Source organism: Mustela nigripes, chromosome 16 (genome assembly GCF_022355385.1).
Source record: "Mustela nigripes isolate SB6536 chromosome 16, MUSNIG.SB6536, whole genome shotgun sequence".
In the NCBI taxonomy this organism is placed as follows: Eukaryota; Metazoa; Chordata; class Mammalia; order Carnivora; family Mustelidae; genus Mustela; species Mustela nigripes.
In genome coordinates, this window is record NC_081572.1 from 18,682,416 (window position 1) to 18,696,027 (window position 13,612).

The 13,612-nt window shown below is 52.9% G+C and overlaps 1 protein-coding gene across 1 annotated transcript; it reads left to right on the top strand.

Annotated features, from left to right (window-relative positions):
* The first annotated feature begins 6,185 nt into the window (after nt 1–6,185).
* SOST (sclerostin) lies at nt 6,186–11,241 on the top strand. The gene is made up of 2 exons (XM_059378660.1): nt 6,186–6,491; nt 9,229–11,241. The coding sequence occupies exons 1-2, from the start codon at nt 6,272–6,274 to the stop codon at nt 9,648–9,650; spliced, it is 642 nt and encodes a 213-aa protein (XP_059234643.1). The 5' UTR covers nt 6,186–6,271; the 3' UTR covers nt 9,651–11,241.
* The last annotated feature ends 2,371 nt before the right edge of the window (nt 11,242–13,612 follow it).

Genomic DNA, 13,612 nt, shown 5'->3' on the forward strand with positions numbered 1-13,612 from the left:
TCAGTTTGTTCTCTATCATTAAGAGTCTCTTGTGGTTTGTTTTCCTCCCTCCTTTCTTTCCTTTGTTATATTTTTAAATAATGGAAATGTACATATTTTAATATGTACATATTTAATACATTTTTAATAAAATGTACATATTTTAATATATTATTTATTTTTAAAGATTTTATTTATTTGACAGCAGAGATCACAAGTAGGCAGAGAGGCAGGCAGAGAGAGAGAGAGGGAAAGCAGGCTCCCCGCTGAGCAGAGAGCCTGATGCGGGGCTCGATCCCAGGACCCTGGGATCATGACCCGAGCCGAAGGCAGAGGCTTTAACCCACGGAGCCACCCAGGCACACCCAGGCGCCCCATGTTTTTAAAACCATAAGACATCCATGTGGAAATGTGGAGTTCTGAGAAACCTAGTCTGAGAGCCCATGAATAGGATGACCTTCCAGTGGAACGTTCCAGATGCACGGAGCACTGGGGTAGCCTTCCTGAAAGGCAAGAGGACAGAAGGAAGAGAGAGAGGACTTGAAAGGGAGAACGGAGAGCAGAGGGCAGGTACAGCTGGGTTTGGAAGGGGGTAGTCAGTCTCCAAACACACAGGGAGACAGAACCCGTCTTTGGCCAGACTTTACTCATTCTCTTTTTTTCAACTGGGCCCCGACTTTTGGACTTCCATGTTTGTGTCTTTTTTGTCCCATTTTAGCCAGAATCCCCCCCAACTTCCACATCTGATCATCCTCAATATCAAATCGGGTTCTTCACCCCCACCATCCCGCAGGTGAAGTCTGATTGCCGGGGGCTGCCTTCAGCAGGAATCAGGTTTGGTTGGTTTATCCCACCTTTCCTGCTCCTCTTAGGGGTTTTCTGGCCACTGACCCTACCCTGCTCCTGGGCTACAGATTCCCACTTTCCTGTTGTGGTTGGAACTGAGCCTGGTCTCTCTCCGCCAGTACAAGACCCCAATGCAGAGGTTCCTATCCCCAGAGTCCTCCCTTGAGGAGGACTTTAATCTTTACCATTTTTTAAAAAAGATTTTATTTATTTGACAGAGATCACAAGTAGGCAGAGAGGCAGGTGAAGAGCAAGAGGAAGGGAAGCAGGTTCCCTGCTGAGCAGAGAGCCCGATGCGATGCGGGACTCCATCCCAGGATCCTGGGATCATGACCTGAGCCGAAGGCAGAAGCTTTAACCCATTGAGCCACCCAGGCGCCCCATCTTTACCATTTTTAACAAGTCTTATGAATACTTTTTTATTTAGGGTTTGCAGACACGGGCCCTCCAGGCAGAGGATGGTAGCTTGAATGACAGTTGGGGAAGAGCTGGGACCCACCTTGGAGGGCTTGGTTACCGGAAAGGACACGGAAGTACTATTTTGCTAGGGCTGGGGGAACCATTAGCCCATTCTAAGCTTGTGTGTGTGTGTGTGTGTGTGTGTGTGTGTGTGTGTGTGAAAGCTCTCTGAGACTCCTCGCTTTGTCCCAGAAGCTGCTGAATGAACAAGTGGAAGAGTTTCACTTTCCACCTGTGCCAAGACCCTAACGCTCTCCATGGAACAAGCTCTCAATTCTGAACAAAGACAGGCTGAATTGGGGCGCCTGGGTGGCTCAGTCAGTTAAGCGTCTGCCTTCCGATCAGGAGCTCAGGTCAGGATGCCAGGGGGTCCTGGGATCAAGCCCCATATCAGGCTCTCTGCTCAGCGGGGAACCTGCTTCTCTCTCTCCCTCTCCCGCTCCCCCTTCTTGTGCTCTCTCTTTCAAATAAATAAATAAAATCTTAAAAAAAAAAATACAGGGTGATTTGGATGTCCCTTATCACAGACAACTGCTAATAAACAGATCGCCCTCCAAATCGGGATGCTCCCTTTTACCCTGACCTGTGGGAGCAAAGTCTGTGCAGAAATGAGGCCCATAAGGGGAGCTCTCTGTTCCCATGAACTGCAGGCAGATGGCTTGAGAAACAAGTAGAGAGATGCCCTTGGAGGCTTCTTAGAGATCAAAGATTCTAGAATCCCAAGGATTCAAAGGAGCATAACTTCCTTTCCAAACTTGACCTGTCCTTCAAAGTGTGGTCCTAACGCCATATCTTTCTGTCAGAACCCCAGATCCACCCCAGGCAGAAGACACTGCTCTCCTTTCTGAAGGTGCATAACATCCTGTCCCTTTAAAAAAAAAAAGCAACTGAACCTTTCCTCAATGGCACTAACCACCTTCTTCACTGGAACTGTCTTCTTCCCCAGTACAGGAGTTCCTGGAGGGGGAGCGCAAATCAGTTTACAGCTGCTGGTGGGAGGGGCGGGGGTCTCACTTCATGAAATGTTTAGCAAATGGACATATGAAACAGGCAACTTGGTAGAAATGAGAACCAGCAAATCATCACGTAGAAAAACAGCCTTGCTAGAAATTTAGGTACAACTGTTAAATTATTAAATGCAATTTAAAGATTTTTAGCCCAAACCCAGCATTGGCCACCTTGTGGAGGCACGTGCTGCTATGGGCCAATTGTGCCCCTCCAAAATTCATATCTTGAATCCTAACGCCTAGTACATCAGAACAGGACTTTATTTGGAAGTAGAGTTGTAGCAGATATAATTAGATAAGACAGGGTCATTAGGGTGGGCCCTAGTTGAATATGACTGAGGTTGGGGCACCTGGGTGGCTCAGTGGGTTAAAGCCTCTGCCTTCGGCTCAGGTCATGATCCCAGGGTCCTGGGATCAAGCCCCGCATCGGGCTCTCTGCTCCGCGGGGAGCCTGCTTCCTCCTCTCTCTCTCACTCTCTGCCTGCCTCTCTGCCTACTTGTGATCTCTGTCTGTCAAATAAATAAAATCTTTAAGAAAAAAAAAAGAATATGACTGAGGTCCTTATTAAAAAAAGGGGGAATGAAGGCATAGACAAGCACACAGGGAGAACACCATGTGAAGATGAAGGCAGAGATCGGGGGAAGCTTCTAGAAGTCAAGGAATACTAAAGATTGCCAGTAAAGCCACCAGCAGCGAGGGCAGAGGCATGAAACACAGAGAACACAAAGAGCCTATCCTGCCAGCACTCGGAGCTCACAGCTCCACCCTCCAGAACTATGAGACGATGCATTTCTGTTGTTCGAGCCACCCAGTTTGAGGTGCTTGATTTTGGTAGTCCCAGCCAAACCAAGATGTGTAGGCACACGTCTACCTGTATGTCACTGGTGGGACCAGGGACATGGCTGAGCTTTCTGGGAGACAACCCTGCAACCCACGGCCAACTGTTCACCCTCCCAAACCCATTGTTCACTTCTGGAAATAACCCTAACTTTTTTTTTTTTAAAGATTTTATTTATTTATTTGTCAGAAAGAGTGCACAAGCAGGCAGAATGGCAGGGAGAGGCAGAGAGAGAAGCAGGTTCCCCGCTGAGCAAGGAGCCCGATGTGGGACTAGATCCCAGGACCCTGGGATCATGACCCAAGCCGAAGGCAGCGGCTTAACCCATTGAGCCACCCAGTTGCCCCAAACCCTAACTTTAATAAAAAACTTATTTTATGGAATATTATCTGGCAATAAAAAGACAAATCGTTGATACATGAAATAACCAAGATGAATCTCCAGGGCTTTGTGTGGAGCGAAAAAAGCCAGACCTACAAGGTTACATACTGTTTGATTCCATTTATATGACACTTCTGAAATGACAGATTAGTGGTATCATGGGTTAAGGGAGAAAGATAGGGAGGGGGGCATGGGAAGAAGGTAGATGTCATTATCAAAAGAAAACAAGAGGGATCTTCATGGTCACAAAGTTGTTCTTTATCTTGGCTGTGATTGGATACTAGAACTTACACATGTGATAAAGTGACATAGACTGAAGCGCACACACACACACACACACACACGTACATACATATTGGTGGGTTGTTCCAACGTCAATATCCTGGTTATATTGTATTACAGTTTTGCAAGATGTTACCGTTGAGAGTAACTGGGCCAAGGGTACATGGAATTTTCCTGTTTTATTCTTTGCAAGTACATGTGAATTTACAATGATCTCAATATTTAACTCAAAAAATTACTTTGTACAAGGAATCCATTCATAGCATCCCTACTGAGGTTAGGGAAGCATTGGAAATAACCTAACATACCCACAACAGATGTCAGCTAAAACCCCAGGGGTTTAACTCTGAACAATGACAAGCTCTCAAACTGAGTAAACATAAAACTGGATTAGCATGAAGTGAAAAAGCAGATGATATCCTAGCAGGTTCTCTGTGAGCTGTTCTGGGAAGAGCAGGGCTATACCTTGGAAGAGAATAATTCAAAAGGATGGACACACTTCATAGGTTCAAACCCACTGGATTCTTCTCTTTTTTCTTTTAACAAAGACTTCAGTTCCAAATAAAACAATGAAATGAAAGAAAACCCTTCGCCATCCTCTAGCCGCTGGCTCTTCCTTCTGTCTCCAGCAGGTGGCAGCAGCGCTCCGGGGATGGGCCCCACGAGCTCCCGTTCAGGCGGTTGAGTCTGTAGCTCCCACCAGCAGGTGGGGCTTCAGCGTCCAGATCGCGGCCGCTCAAAGTATCTGGCCTCGGAACTTGCACTTTCCCAAATCTGAGGCAAGAAGGCAGTTGTCCGGCCATGATCGGGTTAATGGTCCACATTCCAGAGCAAGGGAAAAGGGGGCTGGAGGGTCAGAGACAAGGGGAGGGGGCGCAGAGGGCCAGCTTCTCACAACACCCACGGGCTCTGTTGGGAGAGATAGATCACGTCCAACAATGGGCACAGCTGTTTTCGTCTGCCCCGAAGGAAGCTGACTTAGGAAGCAGGTATCAGAGAGAGCCCTTCCTGCAGGGGCTTCTGTCTGGCTTGTAAAACTGTCAGAGCAGCTGCATTTATGTGTGGAGTGATGGATGGTGGAAAGGAGGGACAGACGGCTTCAGATGGACACAGCGGCTTACAAGTCAAGGCAGGTGGCAAAGGCCTCCGCAAGGCTCTGCAGGTGGGGCGTGCTGATTCATTGCCCAGTGGAAATACCAAGGGGACCTGGGCCACAGCCCTCTTCCCTGCCTCTTTCAGGTCCAGGAGTCCGGTGCCCCTCCTCCTTCACCAGCAGTGAAAGCTTCCGATGGCTCTCCTTTCTTTTCCTGCACCTCAGGTGTGAACCTTCCTCCCCGGTACCTCTACCTCTCCCTTCGTTCTGCTCCGGGGCCAAGGTGGTAGTTCCTTTTGGCTTCTTTGTGGCTAGCCGGACCTGGGATGGCTTCGCGGAATGCGTCCCAAAGCATGCACCAGCAAGGTTTTCCATATACGACTCAAAGCTCTTTTTGAGGACTAGAGACCCTAGTCTTAATGGACTAGAGAACAGGGGGGGGAAAGAGGAGATGAAGAATCAGCATTAAAAATGCTGGCCTTGGCTTTTGCTAAGAAAAGGGATTTTGTGCTCTCCATTCCTAACCACAGCCTGGCCAGGGAAATGACTGCCGTTAGTACATATGTCTACAAGCAGCAGTGAGCATCTTGGCCGAGAAGCCCCTGTCACCGTGCACGGAAGCCCCAAGATCTCCTTCTCGGGTTCCATCACCAGTGCCCGCTGATTTGCTCATCCTGGACTTGTAACCAGAATCCTGCCTCCTCGCGCAAGCAGATACCCTCCCCTCCTCGTGGCTTTCCAGTTTTCTCTCTTGCCTTCCAGAGGGTTGCCAACAAGGGACTTTCTTAGGATAATCAATGCTGAGCCTCGTGGAATTGGGACCAGTGAGATATCTTAAAAAGCCTTTTCTGCCTCTGCCATGGTCTGTGTCGGCCAAAGATAGAGACCTTGGGCCATTTGTTGTTGGGGTAACAAATGAACTTGGCCTGAGAAAGGGACTTGGTGGGGCTCAGCCCTTTGAGGGCTCAGAGCCATCGTTTTCTTTGTGATGCTGGTCCACAGTTTGTTTTTGAGAAAGCCCAAGAGGCCCAAGGAGGTAAAGATTACGAGCTGGAGCTCATTGTGATATCTGAAAACCGCAGCTGCCAGCACGTGGGAGGTGCTGGAGGGCAGGCTCGCCTTACACACCCCTCTCTCTAGGTCACCTGGGAGCACCAGAGCAATGTGGGAGTTTGCTGTGCCTGGGAAGTCTTTGGGGAGGGGTTGCAGTGAGCACACCCTGTTCCCTCCCCCTGGGCTGAGAGAAACGTGGGACCAGCCCTGCCCCAGTCTGTCCTCATTGGTTGGCATCAGGCAGAGGGGGCTTTAAAAAGGCAAACGTGTCCCAGGCTAGGGACCGGAGCCTGTGCTACTGCAAGGCAGGCTGCCCTCCTCCGGCTGGCACCATGCAGCTCTCTCTCGCTGTGTATCTCGTCTGCCTGCTGGTGCATGCGGCCTTCCGGGTGGTGGAGGGCCAGGGCTGGCGGGCCTTCAAAAACGATGCCACAGAGATCATCCCTGAGCTTGGCGAGTACCCCGAGCCCCCACCAGAGCTGGAGAACAACAAGACCATGAACCGGGCGGAGAACGGAGGGAGGCCCCCTCACCATCCCTTTGAGACCAAAGGTATGCATGGGGGTAGAGGAGAGCTTTTTTCCCACGAGGGGTGGCTCTCTGGAAGGTTCTAAAGCCTGGGGTAGACCTTCTGCCCCGTTGTCAGCACTAATGGAGGGACAGCCTTGCCTGGAGGCAGGGGGAGGGTGGCAAGCCAGCATAGCCTTGGTGTTCTAGCTCAGGAGGCATGAGGCTGGGGTGGGGGCGGCTGGCCACAGGAGCCTGGTGCAGGAAGGATGCTGAGGTGGTGAGAATATAACTCTGGGACTCAGAGCCTCAGAAGGCCGACAGTTTCCAAGATCCCCTCCTGAGAAGACAGGAGACGGGTCTGGCCGCTGGCATCCTTGGACGGGGAACCAGGCAAGGGAGCCCTCCCATCCGTGAGCACCTGCGGGAGGCAGACGCTCTACCCAGGTTGTACTTAAACCCTACCCTGGGGATCCACCACAGGGGAGTCCCCGGAGGTGAGCCCCCAATTGGAAAGTGAAGAAAAAAAAGCTCCAGATGTGAAGTAACTTGGTAGGGAGTAGAAGAGCTGAGATTTGACCCCAGTCTGATCCCATGCCAAGATAGCCCTGGTGGGAGACGTGGGGTGGGGTTGGGTGGGGGGAGTGCTGGGGACAGAAAGCCAGAACAAGTCCCCACAAAGCAATGGGAAGAGGACATTCCCGCCACCCCGAGTCTTCCCAGAGAGCTGGCCCTTGAAGGAACGGGAAGCTGTAGGCAGAGTCTGACCTGGGTAGCAGCTTGTCCAGGCCCTGGAGGGGAAGTAGCATCCTCTGTGAGGGCAGTGGATGCAGGTAACCCCATCTGTCCCCAGGTCCAAGCCTTGCCTCATTACTAGGGAGGGGGCCTGACCCTTGTGACAAGGCAAGGGCTCTCGTGGAGGGCACATCTGGGCTTCTGGTCAGGTCTGCATGCAAAGCCTAGGGGGCCGTGTGCACAGCTGGCTGGAACCGCTGGGGGTGGGGCCGGAATGACACTTCTTGGGGAGGGCCTTACTGTCCTCCAGTCATTGTCTGGGTGGGAGAGGAGTCCACTGCCCAGGCCCCCTCATCTCATCTCTCCCTGCCCCACAGCCAGCTGGGAATGTGGGGCTCTGCCAAGGGGGCAGCCCCACCGGGGGCCTGAAGACTTGAAGGCCTCAAGACTCCAAAAGGGAGGGCAGGAGCATATCACCCCGCCACTCCCTCCCCCCACCACCACCCAGGCAAGGTTGATTAAGCTTAAGGGACTGCTTCCTGGGCTCTATGGGGTCCAAATACAAAATACCCACCTCCCTGGGCTCCCAGGAGAAGCCACAGGCCCCCAAGGAAGCTCAAAACAAAGTCACCTTCTATAGAAGTGCCTGATGTGGGGTACTATTCTTGGAAAGCCCAAAAGCTTCCTTCCCTTGGCAAACAGGCCACCCCCACACACTCCCCCTGCAGCCTGGGAGCAAGAGTGAGGGTGGAAAGCCAGCCCAGAAACCAGAAGGTCAGCCACTGAAGGAAGGCAGACCCACCTCTCCCCTGCTCCGCTGGTTCTCCAGGGCCTGGGGAGTGGAGGCCTGGCTTCTTGGCCTTCTCTCTGCTTTTGGTCCCAGGACTGTTTTTCATCCCCTTGGGTGACAGACAGATGTTCATATGAGGACCAGCTGTTTAAAAAGCTCCCATCTGTCTAAGCCCACAGTAGGAGAGTTGATTAAGGTGACTTCGGGGGACCAAGCCAGACCTTAGAGCACAATCTTCCCCATCCCCCGTCCCCACCCCAACCCAGGAGCAAGGCTGGGCCACCATCAGAGATCCATTAAAATGGCACACAAAAAAGAGATGTGCCCAGCAGCATGCCTAGTACACAGCAGGTGCTTAATAAGTGTTTGCAGCAGCTGAACCTATAGGTTTTCAGACAGGGCTCCATCCCCTCTGATAGAGAAGTAACTGCAGTGAGAGGCAGCCCTGTGCCCCGCCCCCACCCCAACCTCCCACGTGGGTGCTCAGACACACAGCTTCCACCCTTATAGGAACCCAGAGGGGCTGGGGCCCCAAGAAAGCACAGTGAGGACACCCAACTCTGCCTTTCGGGCAAGGGCCTTTCCCTCTCTAGGCTTCCCGGTCCTCTGTGATGATGAGGGGGCTGGACAAACAGCCTTTGGCTCTTTTCAAGTCTAATGACTCCTCCCCACCTCCTCTTCCATCTCTGGCCTCCTCCGCAGCTGCCCTGATTTATTCCCTTCAATTAACCCCTACTCCTTTCTCCATCCCCTCACCAACTCTCCCAAGTGGCTGGAAAAAGAATTTAGGAGAAGCCAAGGCCATCATACAGAGGGTGTGGCTAGCACCTGCTCTGCCTAGACCAGGCACTCGGCGACACGATGTGACTTATAGAGGGAGAAAAAGACCCCCTTGGAGAAGAACACATAATAAAAGCCAGTACTTCCAGCTCTTACCGCATACTCACCGCGGCCCCTGCGTTATATACGCCATGGATTCACTCCCTAACTGCTCAGGACAAACCAATTTTACAGATAGGAAGCGCAGAGAGGTTAAATGACTTGCCCAAGATCACACAGCGTTGGAGCTGGTATTTGAACCCCAACAGACACTTGGCTCCAAAGTTTTAGGGGGAAAGGGTGGGCCAGAGGTCTTTGCACCAGCCCCAGAATACCTGGGCAAATGCAGCTGGAAAGTGGCAGGTTTGGAAAAGGCGGGTTGGACGGGGTGGGTGGCGTGCAGGAGGCCGCCTGGCCTGACGCAACCTCTCTCCGCAGACGCGTCCGAGTACAGCTGCCGCGAGCTGCATTTCACCCGCTTCGTGACGGACGGACCCTGCCGCAGCGCCAAGCCGGTCACCGAGCTGGTGTGCTCCGGCCAGTGCGGCCCCGCGCGCCTGCTGCCCAACGCCATCGGCCGCGGCAAGTGGTGGCGCCCGAGCGGGCCCGACTTCCGCTGCATCCCCGACCGCTACCGTGCGCAACGGGTGCAGCTGCTGTGCCCGGGGGATGCGGCGCCGCGCGCGCGCAAAGTGCGCCTGGTGGCCTCCTGCAAGTGCAAGCGCCTCACCCGCTTCCACAACCAGTCCGAGCTCAAGGACTTCGGGCCCGAGGCCGCGCGGCCGCAGAAGGGCCGAAAGCCGCGGCCCCGCGCCCGGGGCGCCAAAGCCAACCAGGCTGAGCTGGAGAACGCCTATTAGAGGCCGCCCGCCGCGCCGCGCTCCCCGACCCGCGCCCTAAGTCGGGCGCGGGAGTTTCTGCCCTCTGCGCGCGGTCTGACTGTTTGCATCTCCTTGTAAATGTCTGCAGCCCGGGGCAGGGGGCGGAGACCTTCCGGGCTCCGGCAGGAGGGAGCCCGGCCCTGCGGATCTCCGGGAGGGGGGCCAGCAGAGCCTCCCCACCCCCACTCCCCAGCGTCCCAGGGGGGTCCCGCAGGGCAGGGACAGCGCTGAGAGTCACACACACTGAGCCACGCAGCCCCGCCCACCGGGGCCGCCCACCTTTGCTGGTTCCACTTCAGAGGACGGCAGAAGAGCAGGGTTTCTATGGGAGCGGTGGGGAATGAGAGTCCGGGGACTGGTTAAGAAAGTTCGCTAAGATTCCTCCTCCACTCCTCTGCCCCCTCCTAAAGCCTTTAGTGCCTTGTTGTGCCAAGAACCCAGCACTGGGATCCGTAGATAGGATTTCCAGTCTGGACTCCGCCACTAACTCGCCGGATGACCTTGGACCGCACTCTTCCCTTTCTGTCCAGAGTCTGTCCTCAATTTCCTCTTTGGAAAATGAAGGTGGGCCTGGGATTTGTATCTCGAGGATTCTACTGTCACATGATTCCAAGGCCTTGGGTGCCGTTTGAATGGGCAAAGGAGAGAGAGGGGGGTTGGATTGGATTACTGCCGTGGTCATGGTCATGGCTGGAATTCAGAACTGTAATCCTCTGATCTGACAGCCAAACAAGGGTGGTGGGGGGAGTCTTTTTTAGGGCTGACAAGCTCCTGGAAGAAGCTCGTTCTTTCCAGCCTGGGCTCCCCAGATGTTTGCCTACCTCCAGCACTCCACCCCAAAGGATGCAGAAAAGATACCAGCAATTGGGGTAGAGAAGGAGAAGGTCCCAAGGCTGGGGAGGGCTGGGGGAGACCGGCCAGGAATCAATCCCCTATTCCATCCCCCACCATGGCCATGTTTTAAAGTCACCTTCTGCAGAGAAGCTTGAAGTCCCAGGACCCTGGGCTTGCCAGGCCCAAGGAACAGCCAGCCCCCCATTAAGACCAGCAGATCCCTTTGGAGGTGTCTCCTCCCGCCTAGCACTCACAGACGTGATTCTGTCTAGCAAGTAGCTTCTTACTACTGTTACCGGTGGTGGCGCATCTTACATTAAAATAATATTACTTGGGGAAAAATTACAAGTGCTGTACATATGCTGAAAAAACCCGCAAAGCCCGTTCGCTGTCATCCAAAAATCTTTCGGAAAGTCATTTCCAGACACCTCTTACTTTCTGTGTAGTTTTTCATTGTTTAAAATTTTTTTTTTTTTTTTTTAAAAAACAGAAGCACAGACCATGTGAGAGCCTGCTGGGCTGGTTGCTTTTTGCAATCCTTTCATGTGGGATTTGTCCACAAGAATGAGAGTCGTGGTTCTTAAAGAGTTAAGTTACGTATTTATTTTCGCACTTAAGTTATTTATGCAAAAGTTTTTCTTGTAGAGAAATGACCATGTTAATATTGCTTTATGAAATACCAGTCTGTTCTCTCCGAATCCAGAGGCATTGTTAATAAAGACAATGAATCATTTCAGAGAGGATGTGGTCTCATTTTGTCAGCCACACACAGTCATTTCGTCAAAGTTAACATCCTTATCCTTCTGGTCACTAGGACTTCAACCTTGGAGGCACCTTTGACCGTGCCACAGGGGCCCTTGTGGCAATTATGTCCTCCCTTTGAAAAGTCATGTCTGTCCCTTCCTTTCCAAACCTAGACCTCATTCCTTCACCGCAACCATTGTCATAACTTCAGCTTGGTCTCCCTCAAGCAGCCTGCCCTCCACAGTCTTCCAGAAACACCGTTCTCATTGCGCCACACTCCTACTCACAATCCTTCCCTAGCTCCTCCTTGCCCAGGATTGAGTTCCGGCTTCTCAGCCTGACTCGAGAGGCTTTTCCCTGCTTGAGTCCCCTACCCCACCCCCGCCCAGCTCTACCAAACTTCCTTCTGACTCCCAAGTGGCCACACACCGCTGCTACACTCATCTCTGCTTTAGTTTACCCCCACGTCTGAAGGCCACCACAATGACTCCTTCTCGTTTTAGTTTTAGGGTCCATATTCCTTGCCACCTTTGAACCTGAACCTTCCAGGGATGTTGCAAACCCGGCTGAGCTCTCCTCAGATGCCCCAGGCCCTTTGTCCCTGCCATGACTTCGGTTTCTCATTCTATGATACTGGTTCACCGATCATGTGGCTCACCTAGCCAAGCCCTGCTTAGTGCTGAGAATGACACAAGCCACATACGACTCAGTTCCAGCTCCGTCAAGTGTTTTCCCAAGCACGAACTGTATGCCTCCCTGGTGAGAATGGAAGATCACAAGCAGGGACAGCGGCTTGTCCTTCCCTCGGTCTTATGTCACCAAGGTGTCTCACAGTGCTGGACACTGCCTTACACACAAGAGCTACTCTTCAGTCACCACAGGGAGAGATGAATCAAAGCTTTGAATCCAGTCCAGCCCCTCTTGGGGTAACCCCACCCCAAAGCACCCCCCCCCAGCCCCAAGGACTTTTCACTTTAACTCCCAATGATCCCTCCTCAATTCCTTATCATCACCAGCAAGTTTCTGATAGTGGGCAGTGGGTGTCTTTTTTCTAGACCCCGAGGACGCCCCAGCGAGAGCCTGCAGGGAATCCATGCACTGAGAGGAGTGTCTCAGAGCTGGGAGTGAGAATAGGTAAGAAATGGATACATGGTCCAGCCCCCAGATGCCCTGTGGTCCAGTGAATGGGGACACCGGCTCTGGAGCCAGGCTTGTGCTTGGGTCTAAGGCAACTGGGGCATCAAGGGGTTAAGCATTCGTCCACAGCCTGATGTGGGTTTCATTCCTGCTCAGACGCTCACTCAAGCCTCCCCAACCTGGTGGGCACATGGGCAAGTCATCAGGCCACATTGTACAGAGTGTTACGGGATCAAGCATAGGAGTAATCCACTTTGTGGTAGGAATGAGGGGAAACACTTCAGGAAGTTTTCACAGAGGTGGGTGCTGCTTAGAGGTTTGGCTGGTGGAGAAGGTGGCACAGGGTTCTGAGTGCGGGCTGTGGCCCGAGCAAAGGCACTGGGGCTGAAGATGCATGGCTGCGTTCGTGAGGGCATGAGACTTGATCCGCCACATTCCTCAACATGCACTGAGTCCTCACAGTGGGCCAGGCAGCATGGGGGGAAACTGGGAATCCCAAGCAATGCCCAATCCCAGGTACACCTAGGGTCTGCTTTCTGGGACCCCGAGACCCAGGAGGGATCAGCCCAGCCTATAATCCCATTACCACGAGGGGAAAAAAAAAAACCCAAAGCCTAAATTGTAGGTCGGGCTAGGGGTTATTTATGGAAAGTTATATTCTACCTACATGGGGTCTATGAGCCTGGCGCCGATCAGAAACGGAACAGACAACAGGCTCAGCCGGGAGGGGTGGCGTTCTGCTGTGGGGAGCTCATGTTCTCGTGGCTCAGCCAGACGTGGGGTTTGTATTAATAGTCTTGAGAGTCAGACAGACGGAGGGGCAGAGGGAAACAGGTCTCTGTCTCTCTTACACACACACACACACACACACACACACACACTGCATCAGGCTCTCCCTATATACCAAGTACCAACCAGGCCACTTTTGCTTAAGGAGGTAGAGCAGAAGAAATTCGAAGAAACCACAGGGACCCAAATGTCCATGCCTGTCCTAAAGCGGGCAGGACTTGGGCCACCAGGGAGTGGGGGGAGCCCACACACCAAGCTCAGAGTCAATGCTGCTAGAAACTGGTGCCACCCGCCCACCTCCCACCTGTTCCCTGGCAGGGGCCTGCCCTCATTCCTGATCACTGGCTCTAGCTCTGGGACCTGTGTAAACTTTCCTGGTTCCCCCTCCCCTCCACCTCCATGTTCCTGGAGTGCATTCTCCCTTGTCCCAGGACAGG